We start from the raw sequence: 18,041 nt of genomic DNA on the forward strand, positions 1-18,041 counted from the left end.
CCAGAAGCCAGAAGAAGCATTGTCACAGTTGTTTGGAGTTACTAATCATTGTCATTTGAAATTCTAATTGCAAGTTTAAGGGTTTGTGTCTCTTTCATTAGTCCTACGTATATCCCAGGTATTCTTGCATTCATTTATAATAATAATAAAAAAAGGAAGAGTAATTCACATTCCCATGTAAACCCCTTTAAGTATCTAAGCCAAATATGAAATTTACACTTATTAATCAAACCAGATGAAACATAAATGTATACTTTTATTTAAAAAAATTAATACAAATGATACAAAGATCATAACTGCCAAATCTTGTGTAAAAATATAACAAATCCATAGTGTATCTAAACATAACTTAATCTCTACGTTAACAAAAAGGTTTACAAAAGACAATGCTTTGGAGATTGGCACACGCCCTTAAATGGATATAAATATCAACTTTGAAATATCTGTTAGTGCATTTCAGGTTTGTATAGGAGCATTTTTGCAATATACTTTTGTATGGAAAATTATTTCAGAGAAAAATTCTCGTACCTTTTTGTGTGAGACTGTTGTGCATGCGGCTCCCCTAGCATATGTAGATAACCTGTGTGCACTTGCTTTTAATTTGTGAGTCTCCAGTGATTAGAGCATGTGTAAGTATAAGATACATGCACACACATTATATGCTTTCGAGAGCGTCATACATGAGAAAATGATCACAAAAAGTGCATTTCAAATGAGTGCCGAGTATACCTTGTTTTTCAGTTTTTTTGTTATGTGATGAGTGTTGTTTTCTGTTTATAAGAAATGTAAAATTACTAATAAAAACACTAGCTTCCTCTTACGGAAAAGGCAATGCATAATCATTCTGTCTTTCACTGGAAAAGCTGTTCAACTGCAGCAAACAGGTCTTCTCCTCTAACCTAGTGTTAAAACCAGTGTATGTATCAGTTTTATTTCAGTGACAAAGCCTGTCATTAGTAGGCTGTACAGCCGCAGCATACTACCGTTAGTAACCTCCTGCAAAGTAGTATTAAAAAATGTTTTTGTTTTTTTATTTATTTAAAAAAACAACTAATACACAGTGCCAATCTCTCTGCTTAATAGAACATTTGGTAAGAATGCCCCATAGACTGTGAATGGCAAACACCTGCCAAACACAGCAAATTGTGCTGATAAAGGGCTAGTTTACAAATGGCGCTGACATTAGCACACGCCTTATAAGAATATCGCCGGTGCGTTAATTTGCGCACCTATTACAAGTTGAAAGTTAACAGGTTTGTTTAGGCAAAATCAAATTTAACGTGCGTTGGTTAGTCGGACTGAAGACCTGGTGTAAAGGGTTAGGGCTAGGCTGGTTTTCCCTTGCACGCAAAACTTTTACTTTTAACTTGTAATACGTGCATTAACTGGCATGCGAAAAACAATTACTTCTAATGAAGTTTACACTCCAGCGGGAGGGTGCCACTTGTAATCTAACCCAAAATGTGGAGAAAAAAACTCAAGTATTCCAAATTATTTTGCAAAAGAATGTTGGGGCTCTGTAATCTTCCATGTCCATTTAAATTGTTTTCATCCTTTGTTTTCAGGAAGTTACATCCGAGAGCTGGAGTTTCTGAGCTCCAGGCATCTGCCCACATATGGAACGAGAGCGTGATTAGCGCTCCGCTTCCATATGAGGGCAATTTTTCACGTTGGCAGTACCTAAGATGGGAGTAACCAGTGGAGGGTGAGGAAGCGAAGAGAGCTGTTGGGAGGGATCAGGGTGTGGGAAGTGTCAGGTGGGAGGGTAATCTCTACACCACTGGTTTACAAACCTCTCATCAGGTCTCCCTAACAGGCCACATGTTGTAGATATCTTAACTGGAGCAGAGGTGAAATAATCAGCTGATTAGTAAACATGGTTATTAACCTGCTCTCACCCAAGGTAATCCTGAAAACCTGGCCTGTTGGGGAGGCCTGCAGACAGGCTTGAAAATGAGTGCTCTACACTAAAGCTAAAATTAACATTATTAGCTTACCTGATTAACCCCTTCACTGCCAGGAATAATAGAAGTGTGGTGCGCAGCTGCAATTAGCAGCCTTCTAATTACTAAAAAGCAATAACAAAGCCATATATGTCTGCGATTTCTGAACAAAGGGAATCCCAGAGAAGCTTTTACAACCATTTGTGCCATGATTGCACAAGCTGTATGTAATTAATTTCAGTGAAAAACCCAAAGTTTGTGAAAATGTTAACAATCTTTTTTATTTGATCGCATTTGGCGGTGAAATGGTGGCATGAAATATACCAAAATGGGCCTAGATCAATACCTTGGGTTGTCTACTGACAAAAAAATATATATATATAGTTTTGACAGGTAAATTAAAAAAGGCTCTATTTCTGTTTAAATGAAGTGATAGCAAAAATACTAAAAATTCTCTGGTATTTTGGGCAAGTTTTTCTCTGAAAGCCCCAGTAGTCAAGGGGTTAAACCTGAACCAAGACCTAGCTTTTAGAGAGAACTAGAAGACAAGGAAAATAATGATGATCTAATTTGCCATGAAGCATTAGAATTCTGTAATGTTTGCCGAAGTGAGCTCTGAGTCGAACTGGTTTAAATACATTTACATATGAAAACAAGCAGATAATGTCAGCACTGTGTATAACATGGTAAGAACAGAATGTTATATTTGAAACAAGGGGACAGTGTTAAAATGTTTTAACCCTTCGAGCTGCCAGAAGGGGTTAAACATACATTCAGTTTTTATACAACAAAAACACAGATAAAACAATGATAATCTAATCACTATTTTCTATAGACAAACGTCATTTTTTTCAAAAATATAGTGCAAATAATTCAACAAACAAGTAGCATCTATAACTACATTAAACACAAGTACATACAAATATATACATCACATTATTAGTGCAATAGAAAGCTCTGGCAATAACTTGTTTTAATGCCAAGTATAAAGTAATTTATAAAATAGTGCAAATACTAATGCAGAAATTGTATTTGTGTACTGACCCTGAATGTGCTCAATAGTATAGTCAGTGATTTACTAGAAAGAGCAGAAAATCAACTTTTGGATTATGAAATTGCCAAGTGAATTGTACGCAAAGAATAAGCATCCAACACCGGAATGTTGTTCTTGTGACCTGGAACAGGGTGACTTGTTTGTTGTCTTATCAGGGCAGCGTGGTGCACGTGTTGTGTTTCAAGAATAGGATGGTGCACATGTTGTGTTTCTGGGATAGGATGGTGCACGTGTTGTGTTTCCGGGATAGGATGGTGCATGTGTTGTGTTTCCGGGATAGGATGGTGCACGTGTTGAGTTTCCAGGTTAGGATGGTGCACGTGTTGGGTTTCCAGGATAGGATGGTGCACGTGCTGTCTTACCAGAATAGGCTGGTGCACGTGTTGTGTTTCTGGGATAGGATGGTGCAAGTGCTGTGTTACCGTGTCAGCGTGGTGTGTGTTCTGTGCTACAGGGGCAGCGTGGTGCGTGTTCTGTGTTACCGGGGCAGCGTGGTGCGTGTTCTGTGTTACCGGGGGAAGCGTGGTGAGTGTTATGTGTTACTGGGGCAGCATGGTGCGTGTTCTGTGTTACCGGGGGAGGTATGGTGCGTGCTCTGTGTTACCAGGGCAGTATAGTGCTTTTTCTCTGTTACTGGGAAAGGTATGGTGCGTGTTCTATTTTACCAGAACAGGCTGGAGCGTGTTCTGTGTTACTGGGGAGGTATGGTGCGTGTTCTATGTTACCGGAATATGCTGGTGCGTGTTCTGTGTTACCGGGGCGGTATGGTGCGTGTTCTCTGTTACCGGGGAGGTATGGTGCGTGTTCTCTGTTACTGGGGAGGTATGGTGCGTGTTCTGTGTTACCGGGGCGGAATGGTGCGTGTTCTCTGTTACCGGGGCGGAATGGTGCGTGTTCTCTGTTACTGGGGAGGGGTATTGTGCGTGTTCTCTGTTACCGGAGAAGTATTGTGTGTGTTCTCTGTTACTGGGGATGTATGGTGCGTGTACTCTGTTACCGGGGAGGTATGGTGCGTGTTCTCTGTTACCGGGGCGGAATGGTGCGTGTTCTCTGTTACTGGGGAGGGTTATTGTGCGTGTTCTCTGTTACTGGGGATGTATGGTGCGTGTTCTGTGTTACCGGGATTATATGGTGTGTGTTCTCTGTTACCGGGGCGGTATGGTGCGTGTTCTCTGTTACCGGGGCGGTATGGTCCGTGTTCTCTGTTACTGGGGAGGTATGGTGCATGTTCTCTATTACCGGGGCAGAATGGTGCGTGTTCTCTGTTCCCGGGGAGGTATGGTCCGGTTTCTCTGTACTGGGGAGGTATGGTGCGTGTTCTCTGTTACTGGGGAGGGGTATTGTGCGTGTTCTCTGTTACCGGGGAAGTATTGTGCATGTTCTGTGTTACCGGGGAGGTATGGTGCATGTTCTGTGTTACCGGGGAGGTATGGTGCGTGTTCTCTGTTACCGGGAAAGTATGGTGCATGTTCTCTGTTACCGGGGCAGTATGGTGAGTGTTTTCTGTTACCGGGGAGGTATGGTGCATGTTCTGTGTTACCAGGGAGGTATGGTGCGTGTTCTCTGTTACCGGGGAGGTATAGTGCGTGTTCTCTGTTACCAGGGAGGTATGGTGTGTGTTCTGTGTTACCAGGGAGGTATGGTGCGTGTTCTCTGTTACCGGGGAGGTATAGTGCGTGTTCTTTGTTACCGGGGAGGTATGGTGTGTGTTCTATGTTACCGGGGAGGTATAGTGCGTGTTCTTTGTTACCGGGGAGGTATGGTGTGTGTTCTATGTTACCGGGGAGGTATGGTGCGTGTTCTGTGTTACCGGGGCAGCATGTGTTCATCTTAATGTACATAAGAACATTCAGTTTTATCTGATTATTGACTGACACACTGAAGATACAGTGAAGATAAATGTCCCTCCTGCTTCAGATTCAATTACAGTAAAAAGCTGCAGTTCATGAAGGAAATTTCTCCACCGTAGAGCCCAATAAAATGAGTTATCTATAGAAGAATAGTTATTATAGATGTGATTAGTTCTCAGTGATGTTAGGACATTTCCAATAGTGCAACATTCTCCATTCACTGCAAGAAGCTTTGGGTTTACAAGAAACCCAGCAAATACAGAGATACGTTGTCCGTTTTCTCTCTTCTATGCAGCAAGACTGCGAGAGATTTGCACAGCAGCTACAGCCACAGCTTTGGAATTTGTGTGTTCTTGTCTGAAATATTAAAAAGAAACCAGTTTTATAAATATTTGCTATTACACAAGTAACACTCATATTTTGTTCCAAACTGCTGTAACGTATAACTGAAAACACATGCACAATCCTGAGCCTACCTCAATATGCTGTTGTGAAAAGGAGTTAAAGAGACATGAATTCAGATAGAATATAAAAATTTTAACAACTTTCCAGTTTACTTCAGTTATCAACTTTGCTTCATTCTCTTGGTATACTTTGTTAAAGGAACAGCACTACTGGGAGCTAGCTGACCACATCACATGAGCTAATGATAAGAGGAATACATTTTCAGCCACCAATCAGCTATCTCACAGTAAGCAAATTAAATAATAGAAATACATTGGAAAGTTGTTTAAAATGTTATGATCTGTCCAAATCAGGAAAGTTACAGATGTATATTAAAGTATTTTTAATAAATTATGCAGGTTTAACTTCCATGTTCCTTTATTATAATCGTGTGCAGAATAAAATGTACCATAATCTGAAAATGAAAGAATTTACATAGAATAAGTATTACCATCATCCAATGGAAAAACAGCTAATTCTGGAGTCCAGCCTCTGAAGATACTGCAAACCTGCATGAGGGATAATCTTACTGTACAACCTGAAAGGGCAGAAATAAGGTTCAATCTTCAGGATACTCACACTTGATACATAATGATGTTAAAGGGACACTGAACCCAAATTTTTTGTGATTCAGATAGAGCATGCAAATTTAAGCAACTTTCTAATTTACTCCTATTATCAATTTTTCTTCATTCTCTTGCTAACTTTATTTGAAAATAAGCTTTTTTTTTTTTTTTTTTTTGGTTCTGGACTCTGGACAGCACTTTTTTATTGGTGGGTGAATTTATCCACCAATCAGCAAGAACAATTTGATACAAGGAGTAAATTAGAAAGTTGCTTAAAATGTCATGCTCTGTCTGAATCACGCAAGAAAAAATGTGGGTTCAGTGTCCCTTTAAGACTGAAGTTTGTTTAGCAATCCAAGGTTGTGTTTTGTAATATCTGCATTATAATAGCCAAGGTTTATGAAACCACCAGAACAAAAACAACAACAGGTGAACACATTGGTTAGAAATTAATGTTACTCTGCTTCCATAGCAACTATAACCTGGCTCAGTATTAAACATAGAAGCACTTAAAAAAAACCATTAACTACCATTAGAACTGCAATTAAAACCTCTTTTGTTTAAAAAATGTCCACTCCCTATATAGGCCACACATTTTATAACCTAGGTTTAAATGCTGCAAATAGTCTAAATCACTGGGTTTTTTTTTTTTTTTTTTTTTTTTAAATAAGTTTTTTATTGAGGTAATGAACAGTAACAGATAAACAATACATATGTCCAGATACAAATCAGACTTGTAGAAAACATCTTTACAATTTTAAAGTATGAAATAGGCTAAGTCTAAAACATCGAGGTATTAGTAATATGGTTATACATGCCATGTCAGACCCACAACTATATTAAGTTCTGGCAAAGAATCTAAAAGTAAATCTAAGGTGTGGATCATGAAATGTATAATATATAGTGTGGAAAGTTATAATAAAAGACTTGCGTATGGCAGAGATGACTAACTGGGACATATAATAAGAAAAAAAACCTCATTTTATAACCTTTGACTTAATACATATAAGAATGGTCCCCAAATTACTGTGGAGATCATAAAGTAAGTTATCTATTCAGAGTAAATTGTGGTAAGATGGGGGTTAGTATAATGGTTTTGTTTTGGGGAAAGGGGGATTCAGCGGGCCAGAGCCGCTCTGGTTAAAAAAAGGGGGGGAAAGAGGTGGCGTGTCCGGGTGTTTGAGGGGCACAGTATTGTTGTTACGCTATGGTTTAGTAGGATCTCTATTGAGCTCTTTATAAACTTAATGGGATGGGCAAAGGGGTGGCTGAAACATAAATTCCTCCTAGAATATCTAAAGTCATTCTTAGGCTTTATCAAACTTATGAACTGAATGAAGGGGGATTAGCATATGGAGCGGACATTATATGGACTAGGGAGAGATTGGTTGGAGATTAGCTACTGATATAATAGAGCAAAATATATAGTAGGTAGTATATGGTATTTAAGAGCCAGATAATGATAGACCTTCAATACATATATATGTTAGCAATGATACAGAAGGCTCGTGGCCAGGCTATAATAACCAAGGATATGCTATGCATGAATTCTCCAAGGACTCCCCTCAGAGGATTGCTATTTGGGCCTCTCACTCATTGGAACAGAGGATATGGAATTATCTTTTAGACTTAAAATAGTATGGAAGATAGACCTCTATTTAAAATGCTTTATAAATATACCCATATCTCTCGGTAAAACAATTTTCTGGTTGTATTGCAAGTACCAAGGTGTATAGCAGAGAGCTATTGTGGTGTGGTAGGGCTATGAAAAGGTGGGTGATGAGTCTCTAGACTCCAATGAGTGTATATACGCATTACTATAATTATGTAGGGTGTGATATGTGGCTTAGGTAAACCACTGTTAAATAGGTGTAACAGTACCTATGTAAGAAGGGAGTTATAGTGAGTGATGTTGTGCAAAAGGTTAAAGAAAGGATTAAACAAAAAGAAAAACTGTGGGAGAAAGTAATATATGGATTTAAGGTAGTTTCCAATTAGATCCAGAAAAGCCCAGTTAACAGTAGGTTACCCATATATCCAGTTAGAATATCTATTAAAGAGAAGATTATACACAGTAGTTTGGGAGTGATAAACTATATACAAACTTCAGAGCAATAAACAACAAAATACATGGCCATAGTAATATTAGTTCCTTATAGCATAGCTGTGAGAGTTTCCAAAAGGGGGATAAAGTTCTGTTGTTGTGAACTAGATGCTATCTGGACTACTTGCTATCTAATACCTTGCGAGTCAGCTACATTCGCTCAGCAGGAGGTTACTATTTCACAGAACAGTATAGATGTTTACAAGTTATACAGGTATTAATCCTATGGAGAAATTTGACAGCTGTGAGCACCAAGCAAGAACACAACGTTCCTCTGGGAAGAATATATAGTAAAGGGGAGCTATGTTGTGCTTTATTCACTTTTGTCATGGAATATACATACCAGCACTGCATAGTATTCTGGGTAATTAGGGGGCTCAGAGAGAGTGAATACCATATTCATCTAACATCTAGTATCCAATGATAGCCACTCTATAGCATACCAATGTGTGGGCAATAATAATGTGCAATGGGTGGGAATAGTATGAGACACTAAGGACAGGATAGAATAAATTAGTAACATGGGGGAACCTCAGGATTAACATTCCACTATAACTTTGGAGTATATGAGCTAAAAGTTTAATTGGTTATTACAGATAGCATACAAACAGACCTCCACTTTAAATTATGATATAGTTTAGAGATCCCCTGTATTTGCACAGAGGGCCCGTGTACATAAATCGTTGTGAGCTAGTCTTGTTAGTGGGATCTGTAAGGCATGTAAAGGAAACATTTATATAGACCTTTAGGAATACAACAATCATTACTTATAGTACTAAATGAAGGGCATTACTGCACATGAGTATACAAATAAAATAAAAAGGAAAACAACAAGCTCAAAAATCAAACTTAATGTTAAATGAAAAAGACCTGCGATGAGGGGATGAAACGCAATAGGTAAAGAAATAAAAAAAACTAAGTGCACAAAAATGTCCCCTATTCCTGCAGGTCATCGTTCTTTTATATAGAAGAGAAAAAAGTGAGACCCTCAAGGTTTAATTTTCTGCAAGGCGATCAGGGAAGCTTCAGTTTTGCTATATAGGGTCTAGGGGGTACTCTTCTACTGTTTGGTGCTATTGTTTTAAATCCAAGAGATAAAGGTGTAGGTTCAGTGCCATGTCAGGGCAGAAAGAGCAGAAGGCTCCCTACAATAACCAAGTAGTCTACAGACCTATAACAAAACATACCTAACTGCCTTGGGGATTACTAAGTGACTATAACTGTTATAGTGTTAGTTGCATTCACCATGAAGATATCAATAAAAACTGAATAGCATACATAGAGTACTTATATCACATACAGGTTTACATAAGAGAGGCTGATATGTGCATACTAATGAGTAGACTCTATTAATTATAGACCAACATCCTTCAACTTTTCTGAGTGGCTGCAAATTAACTGCGTATTATCCTCAAGTCTAAAGACCATCATGTGGTAGCAGGTAATTAGTGTCCATTTACATACATAGGTCTTAGTAATATAGAGGGTAACTTGTAAGAGAGAAGTGGAGTTTGTGACATAAGGGGACAGCATTTGGCGGAGCTAGAAACCAACATAACCACACACACAGTAAAAAATAGAATAGTTAAAAAAGAAAAAAAATAGAGCAACATCAACCTGGTCACAGAACAAAAGGTTAAATATATATTGACGGTTTGCTGAGGAAAGTCACTGGAATTGGAACCGGTTCCCTGGGTATAGGAAAACAATAAAAACAGCAGGGGAATCTACCAGGAAACCGCTATTGTTCAGATAAATCATATTGCATGCTGAATCTCTATGTCCAGTGTCAATTGCTGTTTTTTTTTTTTTTTTTTTTTTTTATTAAATGAGAGGAGGCTTTGCCTATTAGTTGTGAGGAGTACACTGACCACATATGTCGAAATATGTTGCTGCTAGCTACTTACAACCGCAAGAAGTACTCCAGTGATATTGATGGTGATCACCCGACTCCCTGTTTAGTGCAAATGGTCGGTATATTCAGTCTGGGGCCAAAGTTTGAGAGAGTGGCCAGAGGTGTAACGGAGCAACTCCAAAACCATGCGCTAGTGATGGAATTGTCGAGAGGAATGTGTATCCTGGGCTCTAAAGGTTGGGTTAGGTCCTGTGAAATTACTTGTTGTCCAGTTCGGTAAGTTGTCTTGCGCTGTAGCGCCAGTGGATTGAAAGCGTGGCGGAGGCCAGATTCCCACATAGATGCATCAACTTGATCCATGCAGGGGGCTATTCCGCAAGCTGGGCTGGGAGCAGTGGGTCACGGATGTAGCTTGGGGATCGGCATCTAAGTGTAGATCTGGTACTTGCCATCTGCTAACGCCTCTGCCGCCATTCTCCTCTAGAGCCTGTGAGCAACCTCCCTCCGTTACCCACCAGCTGTCAGCGGAATTTAAGGTCTGCTGAGGGACATAAGTTGTGGCACTGTTTCGAGAGATGAAGTGAAATGGTTTCTTTTCCAAATGTATGCGCCACGCATCCGCCATCTCTAACTCCTCCATTGTTGTCTCACATGTGTCCCCATGCGTAGTGTTAGTATGAAGTATGTGAGTGAGATCTTTAAATTGGTTTAGCATCTTCCTTTCCAGGGCCAAAAACAGGGCTCGTACATCCCCGTAGAAATCCTCCATTATTTAGTTTATAGTGTCTGAAGTCGCTATGTTATTCTTTATGCAAACTCAGTTACCCAAGTAAGAGTGCTAATACATCAACTTCTAGGACAGTTTAGGTCTCCCACAAATATAATAACGATATCATTCGGTACAGAAAAACCTTCTCTTCATGTGTGTGTCAAAATTTGCATCGGATGGCTTGAGAGAGCTCATATTTTTAGTGGATTAAGATTCTTTAGAAGGGAGCTCTAAGAAGAGTGGCCATCTTGGTTGCTGGTCCGGACACGCCCTAAAATCACTGGTTTTTAAACCTGTCCCCAGGCCTCCCTAACAGAGCAGATTCTGAGGATATCTGAACAGGAGCACAGGTGAAATAATCAGCTGATCAGTAACCATGGTTATTTTACCTGCTCTCATACAGGGCAATCCTGAAAACCTGGCCTGTTGGGGAGGCCTCAGGACAGATTTGATAACCAGTGCTCTATACCAGTTGTCTGATTTGCAATATTTTGGGGGGGAGTAGAGGCATTATTTATACAGAAAAAAACAAAGGTAATTAAAGGGACATGAAACAAAAAATAATAATAACATTAATAATAGTCATTTGTGATTTAGATAGAAGGAGCAATTTTAAACAATGTTCTAATTTATTTCCATTATAAATTGTCTTTGTTTCCTTGGTATCTTTTGTTAAAAAGCAGGGACATAAGCTCAGGAGTGTGCACGTGTCGGGAGCACTATATGGCAGCAGTTTTGCAAGAATGTGATCCATTTGCAAGAGCATTAGAGCGCAGCGCTATTTCCTGCCATTTAGTGCTCCATACACCTAGTTAGGTTTCTCTTCAGCACAGAATATCATGGGAACAAAGTAAATTTGATGATAGAAGTAAATTGGAAACCTTTTTTAAATAATATTCTCTGTCTGAATCACAAAATAAAATGTTTGTGTTTCATAGCTCTTTAGTGTCCCCAATCTACCTCCCATCATTCAGCCCGTGTCATCTATTTACCCATACTGCCCCATGGGTCTGTCACCTATATGACCTCAGACCAGACCCCAATGCCAGCAGGCTCTGCAGGTCACATTCCCATATCAGACCTAACACTAACCTCATATCCATGTAAGCCCTGACAATCACCTGCAGTAGATGAAGTTAACAGCCCTTTAACATTTAGTTTCAGAATTTGACATCTTCCTCTTAAAGCTATACTAACAACTGTTCATATCTGAGTGGCAACATTCTTTGAAACAGTAATGTTATTATGTGAATAATAATCAGACCAAAATAGTATTTTAAGAAATGATGATACTGTGGTCTTCATTTTGTCATATTGCATTCTGCTTTTAGAGCACTAGAGGGAGCTATACAAACAGTGTTTGATTACACAATCAGATCTGGCTGTCAGATAGGATCATCTAAGAAAGTAAAATATTTTTAAAAAAGACAAAATATTTGACTGTCTTTGGTGACAAAAATAATATTTTTATTAACATTGAAAAGCAAAAATGTTTGTTCTATTTATCTTTACATGAAAATAATAATAATCATAAAACTAACAAGAATTTATAAACCCATTAATATATTTCAGACACCCAGCAGGCGTAAAATACTCTAAATCTTTAGTTTTTATTTATTTATTTATTTATTTAAATAAGTGTTTTGCAGTTTTGGGGCATTGTCTAAAACTGTTCATCTTTTTATCTCAACTGCCAACAATGTTTTTTTAAGGTTTAGTCGTGCTGTGTTAAATGTATAAAAAAAAGGTGTGTGTGCTCTATAAAATTCATTTTAAATGCTTATTTTATGCAAAACTATTCTAGGGCTATATATAGATTACTTAGAAACATTTTCAATACTCTGTATTTCTTTAATGCTTATTAGCTGTTTATTAAAGGCAGTACTGTTACATGCTCATAATAACTAAATTGGAGCATACCCAGCGTTTGATTGGTGCATACGATATGTGCACACACTTGTTTAACTGGCAAGACCAATAAAACACATAGATTACGAGTGGCGCATTGTGTTGCATGCAAATGATAAGGGTTAATTATGGGTTTATCATGGGTGTTTGCGACAGTATTCTTCACATAGCAGAATATGTTCGAAACATTTATAAATAGATATTCCTATATATATATATATATATATATATATATATATATATATATATATATCCAAAAAATGAGAGCACTCACCAGGACTTAACACTTTAAAGCAATCACAGCTTTATTTTAACAAAGTGACGTTTCGAGGATTTTAACCTCGTCCTCAGACTTTACAATTGTGTACATACCTCAATTCTTTTAAACCCTCCACCGACTATCACCGCGATACCGGAAGTCACCCGGCGTCCTGTGCGCAAAACTGCGCATGTCCAGAGCGTCGGCATGGCAACCGGCCGCGGTGTACACTAAAAACAAAAAATGTGAATACAAATGGTTACAATACAGAGCAATTCACTTGTTGCAATATTCTCAATGCACTTATCATCCTAACAATGCGTACTACTATCTATTTTAAAAGCTAGATATCTAAAACACCTATCGTGTCCTCCATAGGATCCCTCTTACAACCGTTAGCAGTATTTCTGGATAGTATACTCCAACCATGTGTCCGCAATATGCCTTCGTTTCTGTTGGACTCTATTAGTCTGATTAAAGAGATCAAATCGTTTCCCACAATCAAGCAACCCATCATACTGGCAACATTGGATGTTGTTAGTCTATATACCTCCATCCCACACGATCAGGGGATGGTGGCAGTTCGCAAACAATTGAATCGATACCCATACGTGGGACCACCAGTAGAGTTAATCCTGGAATTATTGGATCTTTGTCTCAGTAGAAATTACTTCAAGTTCGAGAAATCGTTCTTTTTACAACTACAAGGGACGGCGATGGGTCCAACATGGCCCCATCGTACGCCAATTTGTTTATGGCGGAATTTGAAGAACGAGATACGGATCTATTTCTACACCAACACATTAAATATTTCAAACGCTACATAGATGATCTGATCATCCTATGGTCAGGTACGGAGGAAGAATTAGATGATTGGCATAGGGTATTAAACACCATTAATCCCAATCTACAATTCAAGATGACCAAAAGTTCTACATCAGTAGATTTCCTCGACCTGCGAATATTTATGGAAGACGGTATGTTGGGCACAACTTTGTACAAAAAGGAGACGGATAGGAACTCATTGTTGGAGGCTACTAGCTGCCACCCTCCATCACTAAAGAAGGCTCTACCTATCTCTCAATTTAAGCGGGTTATGCGAAATAACAGCAAACAGAGTAATGCCCAACAACAGTTGATAGAAATGAAAACACGATTCTTACAGAGGGGCTACCAAGAGAAACAGATCAACCAACACTTCCAGAAATTTGCCTCTATGGATCAGGATACAGCTTTAAGAACTGTGCCAAAAGGGGATAAAGAGAGGAGGATGATACTTACGACCACTTACACCTCAGACAAGCAGAACTTACAAAAATTGGTAAAAAAGAACTGGAATATTGTGGAAAGTGATAAAAATCTGCCATTTAGGGGTTCCAGATACCCACAAGTAGGCTTTAGAAGATCACGTTCTCTACGGGACATTCTGGTGAAGGTTGACCCTGTACTGTGCTACGAAAAATCTAACTGGCTACGGACTAAAAAACCTGGATGCTATAAGTGTGCGGGATGCACTACATGTAGTGGTTTGTCTAACGCAAAATTCTTTGTTCATCCTACCACCAATCGTAGATATACTATCCGACATAGAGTAACCTGCACGACGACACATATAGTGTATTTATTACACTGTCCGTGTGGGTTATTCTATGTTGGGAAGACTATCGATGACTTGCGCACCCGTATGGCCAATCATCGTGCAGCCATTCGACTGGCTATAAAAAACAAGGGGTCTGACCAACCCGTGGCACGACATTTTGCGCTGACTGGCCATACGGTTGCTGACTTAAGATACGTGATCATAGATCACATTCCACCCCCAACTAGGGGGGGCGATAGAGATAGACTCCTGTTGCAGTGCGAGTCCAGGTGGATCTTCAATCTGGGCACTTTGGTGCCCGGAGGTTTGAATACCAACCTGGACTGGCACTGTTATTTGTGATACTATAAGTCTAGGGAATATCATCTTAAAGTTAGTAATAATCTGAATATTGTATTATGATTGCTAGTATAGCCACACGTAGAGGTAGGTTTGATATAAGATTAGGAATTAAGTCCCCACCAATTCCCAGCTGTATAAATAGTTAGGTAACTTTGAAATGGTTATTAACACGCATCGTAGGGATGTTAAGTGTTTTAGATATCTAGCTTTTGAAATAGATAGTAGTACGCATTGTTAGGATGATAAGTGCATTGAGAATATTGCAACAAGTGAATTGCTCTGTATTGTAACCATTTGTATTCACATTTTTTGTTTTTAGTGTACACCGCGGCCGGTTGCCATGCCGACGCTCTGGACATGCGCAGTTTTGCGCACAGGACGCCGGGTGACTTCCGGTATCGCGGTGATAGTCGGTGGAGGGTTTAAAAGAATTGAGGTATGTACACAATTGTAAAGTCTGAGGACGAGGTTAAAATCCTCGAAACGTCACTTTGTTAAAATAAAGCTGTGATTGCTTTAAAGTGTTAAGTCCTGGTGAGTGCTCTCATTTTTTGGATATTTGTGAAGGCACACTGTGGCATTGGATGCACCCTGGGCAGTTGTACAGTGGAGTGAGTGCAGAGTTCATTTGGGATTTTATATATATATATATATATATATCTATACCTATATATAATCATAGATATATATTTGTACCAAAATACCATTAGATATATGTAGAGAGATGTATTTATGAATGAATAGAACATATTCTGCTATGTGAAGAACATTAGAATGTGAAACATTCATATTTTCATGTTGGGTTTGCGTGCGAGTAGGGTGTTAGTTTTTCCCCCACTTTTCACGCTCCATTAAAGTCTATTGGGGAATATGTTAAGGCGATCGCAATATTCTAACTTCATCTATAGCATGCGTCAGGTTAGTGCTCGTGCGAAAACGTTTTACTTGTAACTTGTAATACGCGCAGTATATGACGAGCACAAAAGCTTACTTCTAGCGGAGTTAATGCTCGAGCAGGAGCGATACATAGCGCTCCACTCGTAATCTGGCCCATAGTGTGTACGCACCAATCGAAAGCTTATATCGAAAAATTCATACGAGCTCCAGAATGCCCCTTTGATAGAAAATTAAGCAGAATGTGATCACTCTGATAAACCTGGAATCATGAATAAACAAATATGATTCATTATGATATAAAAGGCTATTATTTATATATATATATATATATATATATATTTCTCCTACGTACCTCAGGCTCTTCATGTTAGGACAAAGCTGTAGGCTCTGTGTCAGCTTCCGTGCTCCGTTCTCTGTAATTTCATTACACTCCAAGCTGTAGACAATTGTATATATGTAAATAAGAGTGCTAGTTATCACATTAGAATGTAAGCTCTGCTGTACAGCACCCCACTATTCCATTGCTGAGATCTAATAAAGGGGTGACTTGCCCTATAGCACAGCTATGTATAATTACTAACAGGTCTATTCACAGCAGTGTGAGTCTTTAAAGGGACATTTAAATTATTTGTTTTATTCTATAGACCTATATACATTGAGTTGCAAACAACCTACAAAATATAAGCTTTAAAAGCATTTCACGCTGTCATTTTGTTAGCACAGTTTACAAGAATTTGCAAATCAAAAGAGTTCAGGATACAGCCTACACTACTACACAAAGCAAGAAAACAGCAGAGAGCAAAATATTATTATTTGTTTTAAAGCACCGCTGCTACAGAATAACTTGCTAATAAACATAATAATATATTAACGGTAGGACCCCTGTGTTTGTACTTCCTGTAATAATGTATTACCCATGTGCACTTACTGTAGCTCCTCTAGTGACAACATTTTTGGAAGTATCTCTGCGACACGTTCTGCTCCAGTATCACGCACATAGTTGTTATACAAGCTGAAAAATACAATACAGGGGACGGTTACATTATTGCAGGGTACATCGAATGAAAAACTGTCAAAGGGACAGTAAAATCAAAATTAAATTTAAATTAATCGGATAGATCATAACGTTTTAAACAACTTTCCAATTTATATATATTATCAATTTTGTTCTCTTGGTATCTTTTGTTAAATACTAATCCTAGCTGAGCTCAGGAACAATCACGTGTCTTTAGCCATCTGGCAGCTGTGTTTGCAACAATGTTTACAGTAATGTTACACATAGTTGCAAAAACTGCTGCAATAGAAAGAAACGTGCACACTCCTGAGCTGTTACCAGCCTACCTAGATTAACTCTTGAACAAAAGATACCAAGAAAACAAGGTACATTTGATAATAGAAGTAAATTGGAAAGTTGTTTAAAATTGTAAGTTTTATATGAAAATCAAAGTTTCATTTTGACTTTACTATCTCTTTTAGAAAACAGATTAACACTCCCATTAAATGTGGCTGGTCTAAAGAACACAAGGAAACTAGAAGATCGTAGAGGAGAAAAGTGGGTACTGATAAAACCCATCCGAATATATAAAGCAATGAGACAAGCATAACCACAACTGGTTATTACTCACCATAATATTGTTTTATTATGCTTATTTACCCCTTACTGGTGCCAGTTTGTGAAGCTGCCACCTCGTCACCCCCATGACACAAGACGGCACATTCACAGACCAGATCTTGGCGTTTTCACGGCTGTACTGTGCACTTGGGGTTAGCTTACACAATACACAGCAGGAGCTTTTTTGCACAGATTAAAAGTTATAGAAAACATTAAAATTAGGAAAAAACCTTCAGCTATAATACAGAGAAATGCAGCCGCTACAAAACCCATACTCTGTATTGTGCACGCTAAAGGACCAGTGAATACAGTAGATTTGCACTATAAAAAGACCATGCAATAGCACTTAGTCTAAACTTTAAATGTGTAGTAGATTTTTTTCTGACAAATTTCAGTTATTTCAATTTCCACTCCCCCCCTGTATCATGTGACAGCCATCAGCCAATCACAAATGCATATAGTATATTCTGTGAATTCTTGCACATGCTCAGTAGGAGCTGGTGACTCAAAAAGTGTAAATATAAAAGGTCTGTGCACATTTTCTTAATGGAAGTAAATTGGAAAGTTGTTTATAATTTCTGCTCTGTCTGAATCATGAAAGTTTAATTTAGACTTGAGAGTCACTTTAATCCAACGTGATTAATACAGCTGTACAAATGTTTCTGATGTCTCTGATCTGTAATTACTCATTGCTTCTGTCACAGCGATGATGCCAGTCAGTTAGAGCTTTACCAGTCAGCACATGTAAGGGTTAAAATAACCCAGCAGTATCCAGCAGTTAAATATCCCTTTAATTCTCCAACATTTAAAGAGACACTAAAGTCAAAATAAACTTAAA

General features: G+C 38.5%; 1 protein-coding gene across 1 annotated transcript in view; it reads right to left on the reverse strand.

Annotated features, from left to right (window-relative positions):
- Positions 1-236: 236 nt before the first annotated feature.
- Positions 237-18,041, reverse strand: part of CIITA (class II major histocompatibility complex transactivator) — a 77,022-nt gene continuing 59,217 nt past the window's right edge. The window contains exons 17-20 of the mRNA XM_053695108.1: positions 16,520-16,603; positions 15,944-16,027; positions 5,743-5,829; positions 237-5,204 (exon numbers count right to left, since the gene is read on the reverse strand). Of these exons, the coding sequence (XP_053551083.1) occupies positions 5,745-5,829; positions 15,944-16,027; positions 16,520-16,603 (253 nt within the window). The 3' untranslated portion in view covers positions 237-5,204; positions 5,743-5,744. The remainder of the gene's footprint in view (positions 5,205-5,742; positions 5,830-15,943; positions 16,028-16,519; positions 16,604-18,041) is intronic.

This window comes from Bombina bombina, chromosome 11 (assembly GCF_027579735.1).
Source record: "Bombina bombina isolate aBomBom1 chromosome 11, aBomBom1.pri, whole genome shotgun sequence".
Taxonomy (NCBI): domain Eukaryota; kingdom Metazoa; phylum Chordata; class Amphibia; order Anura; family Bombinatoridae; genus Bombina; species Bombina bombina.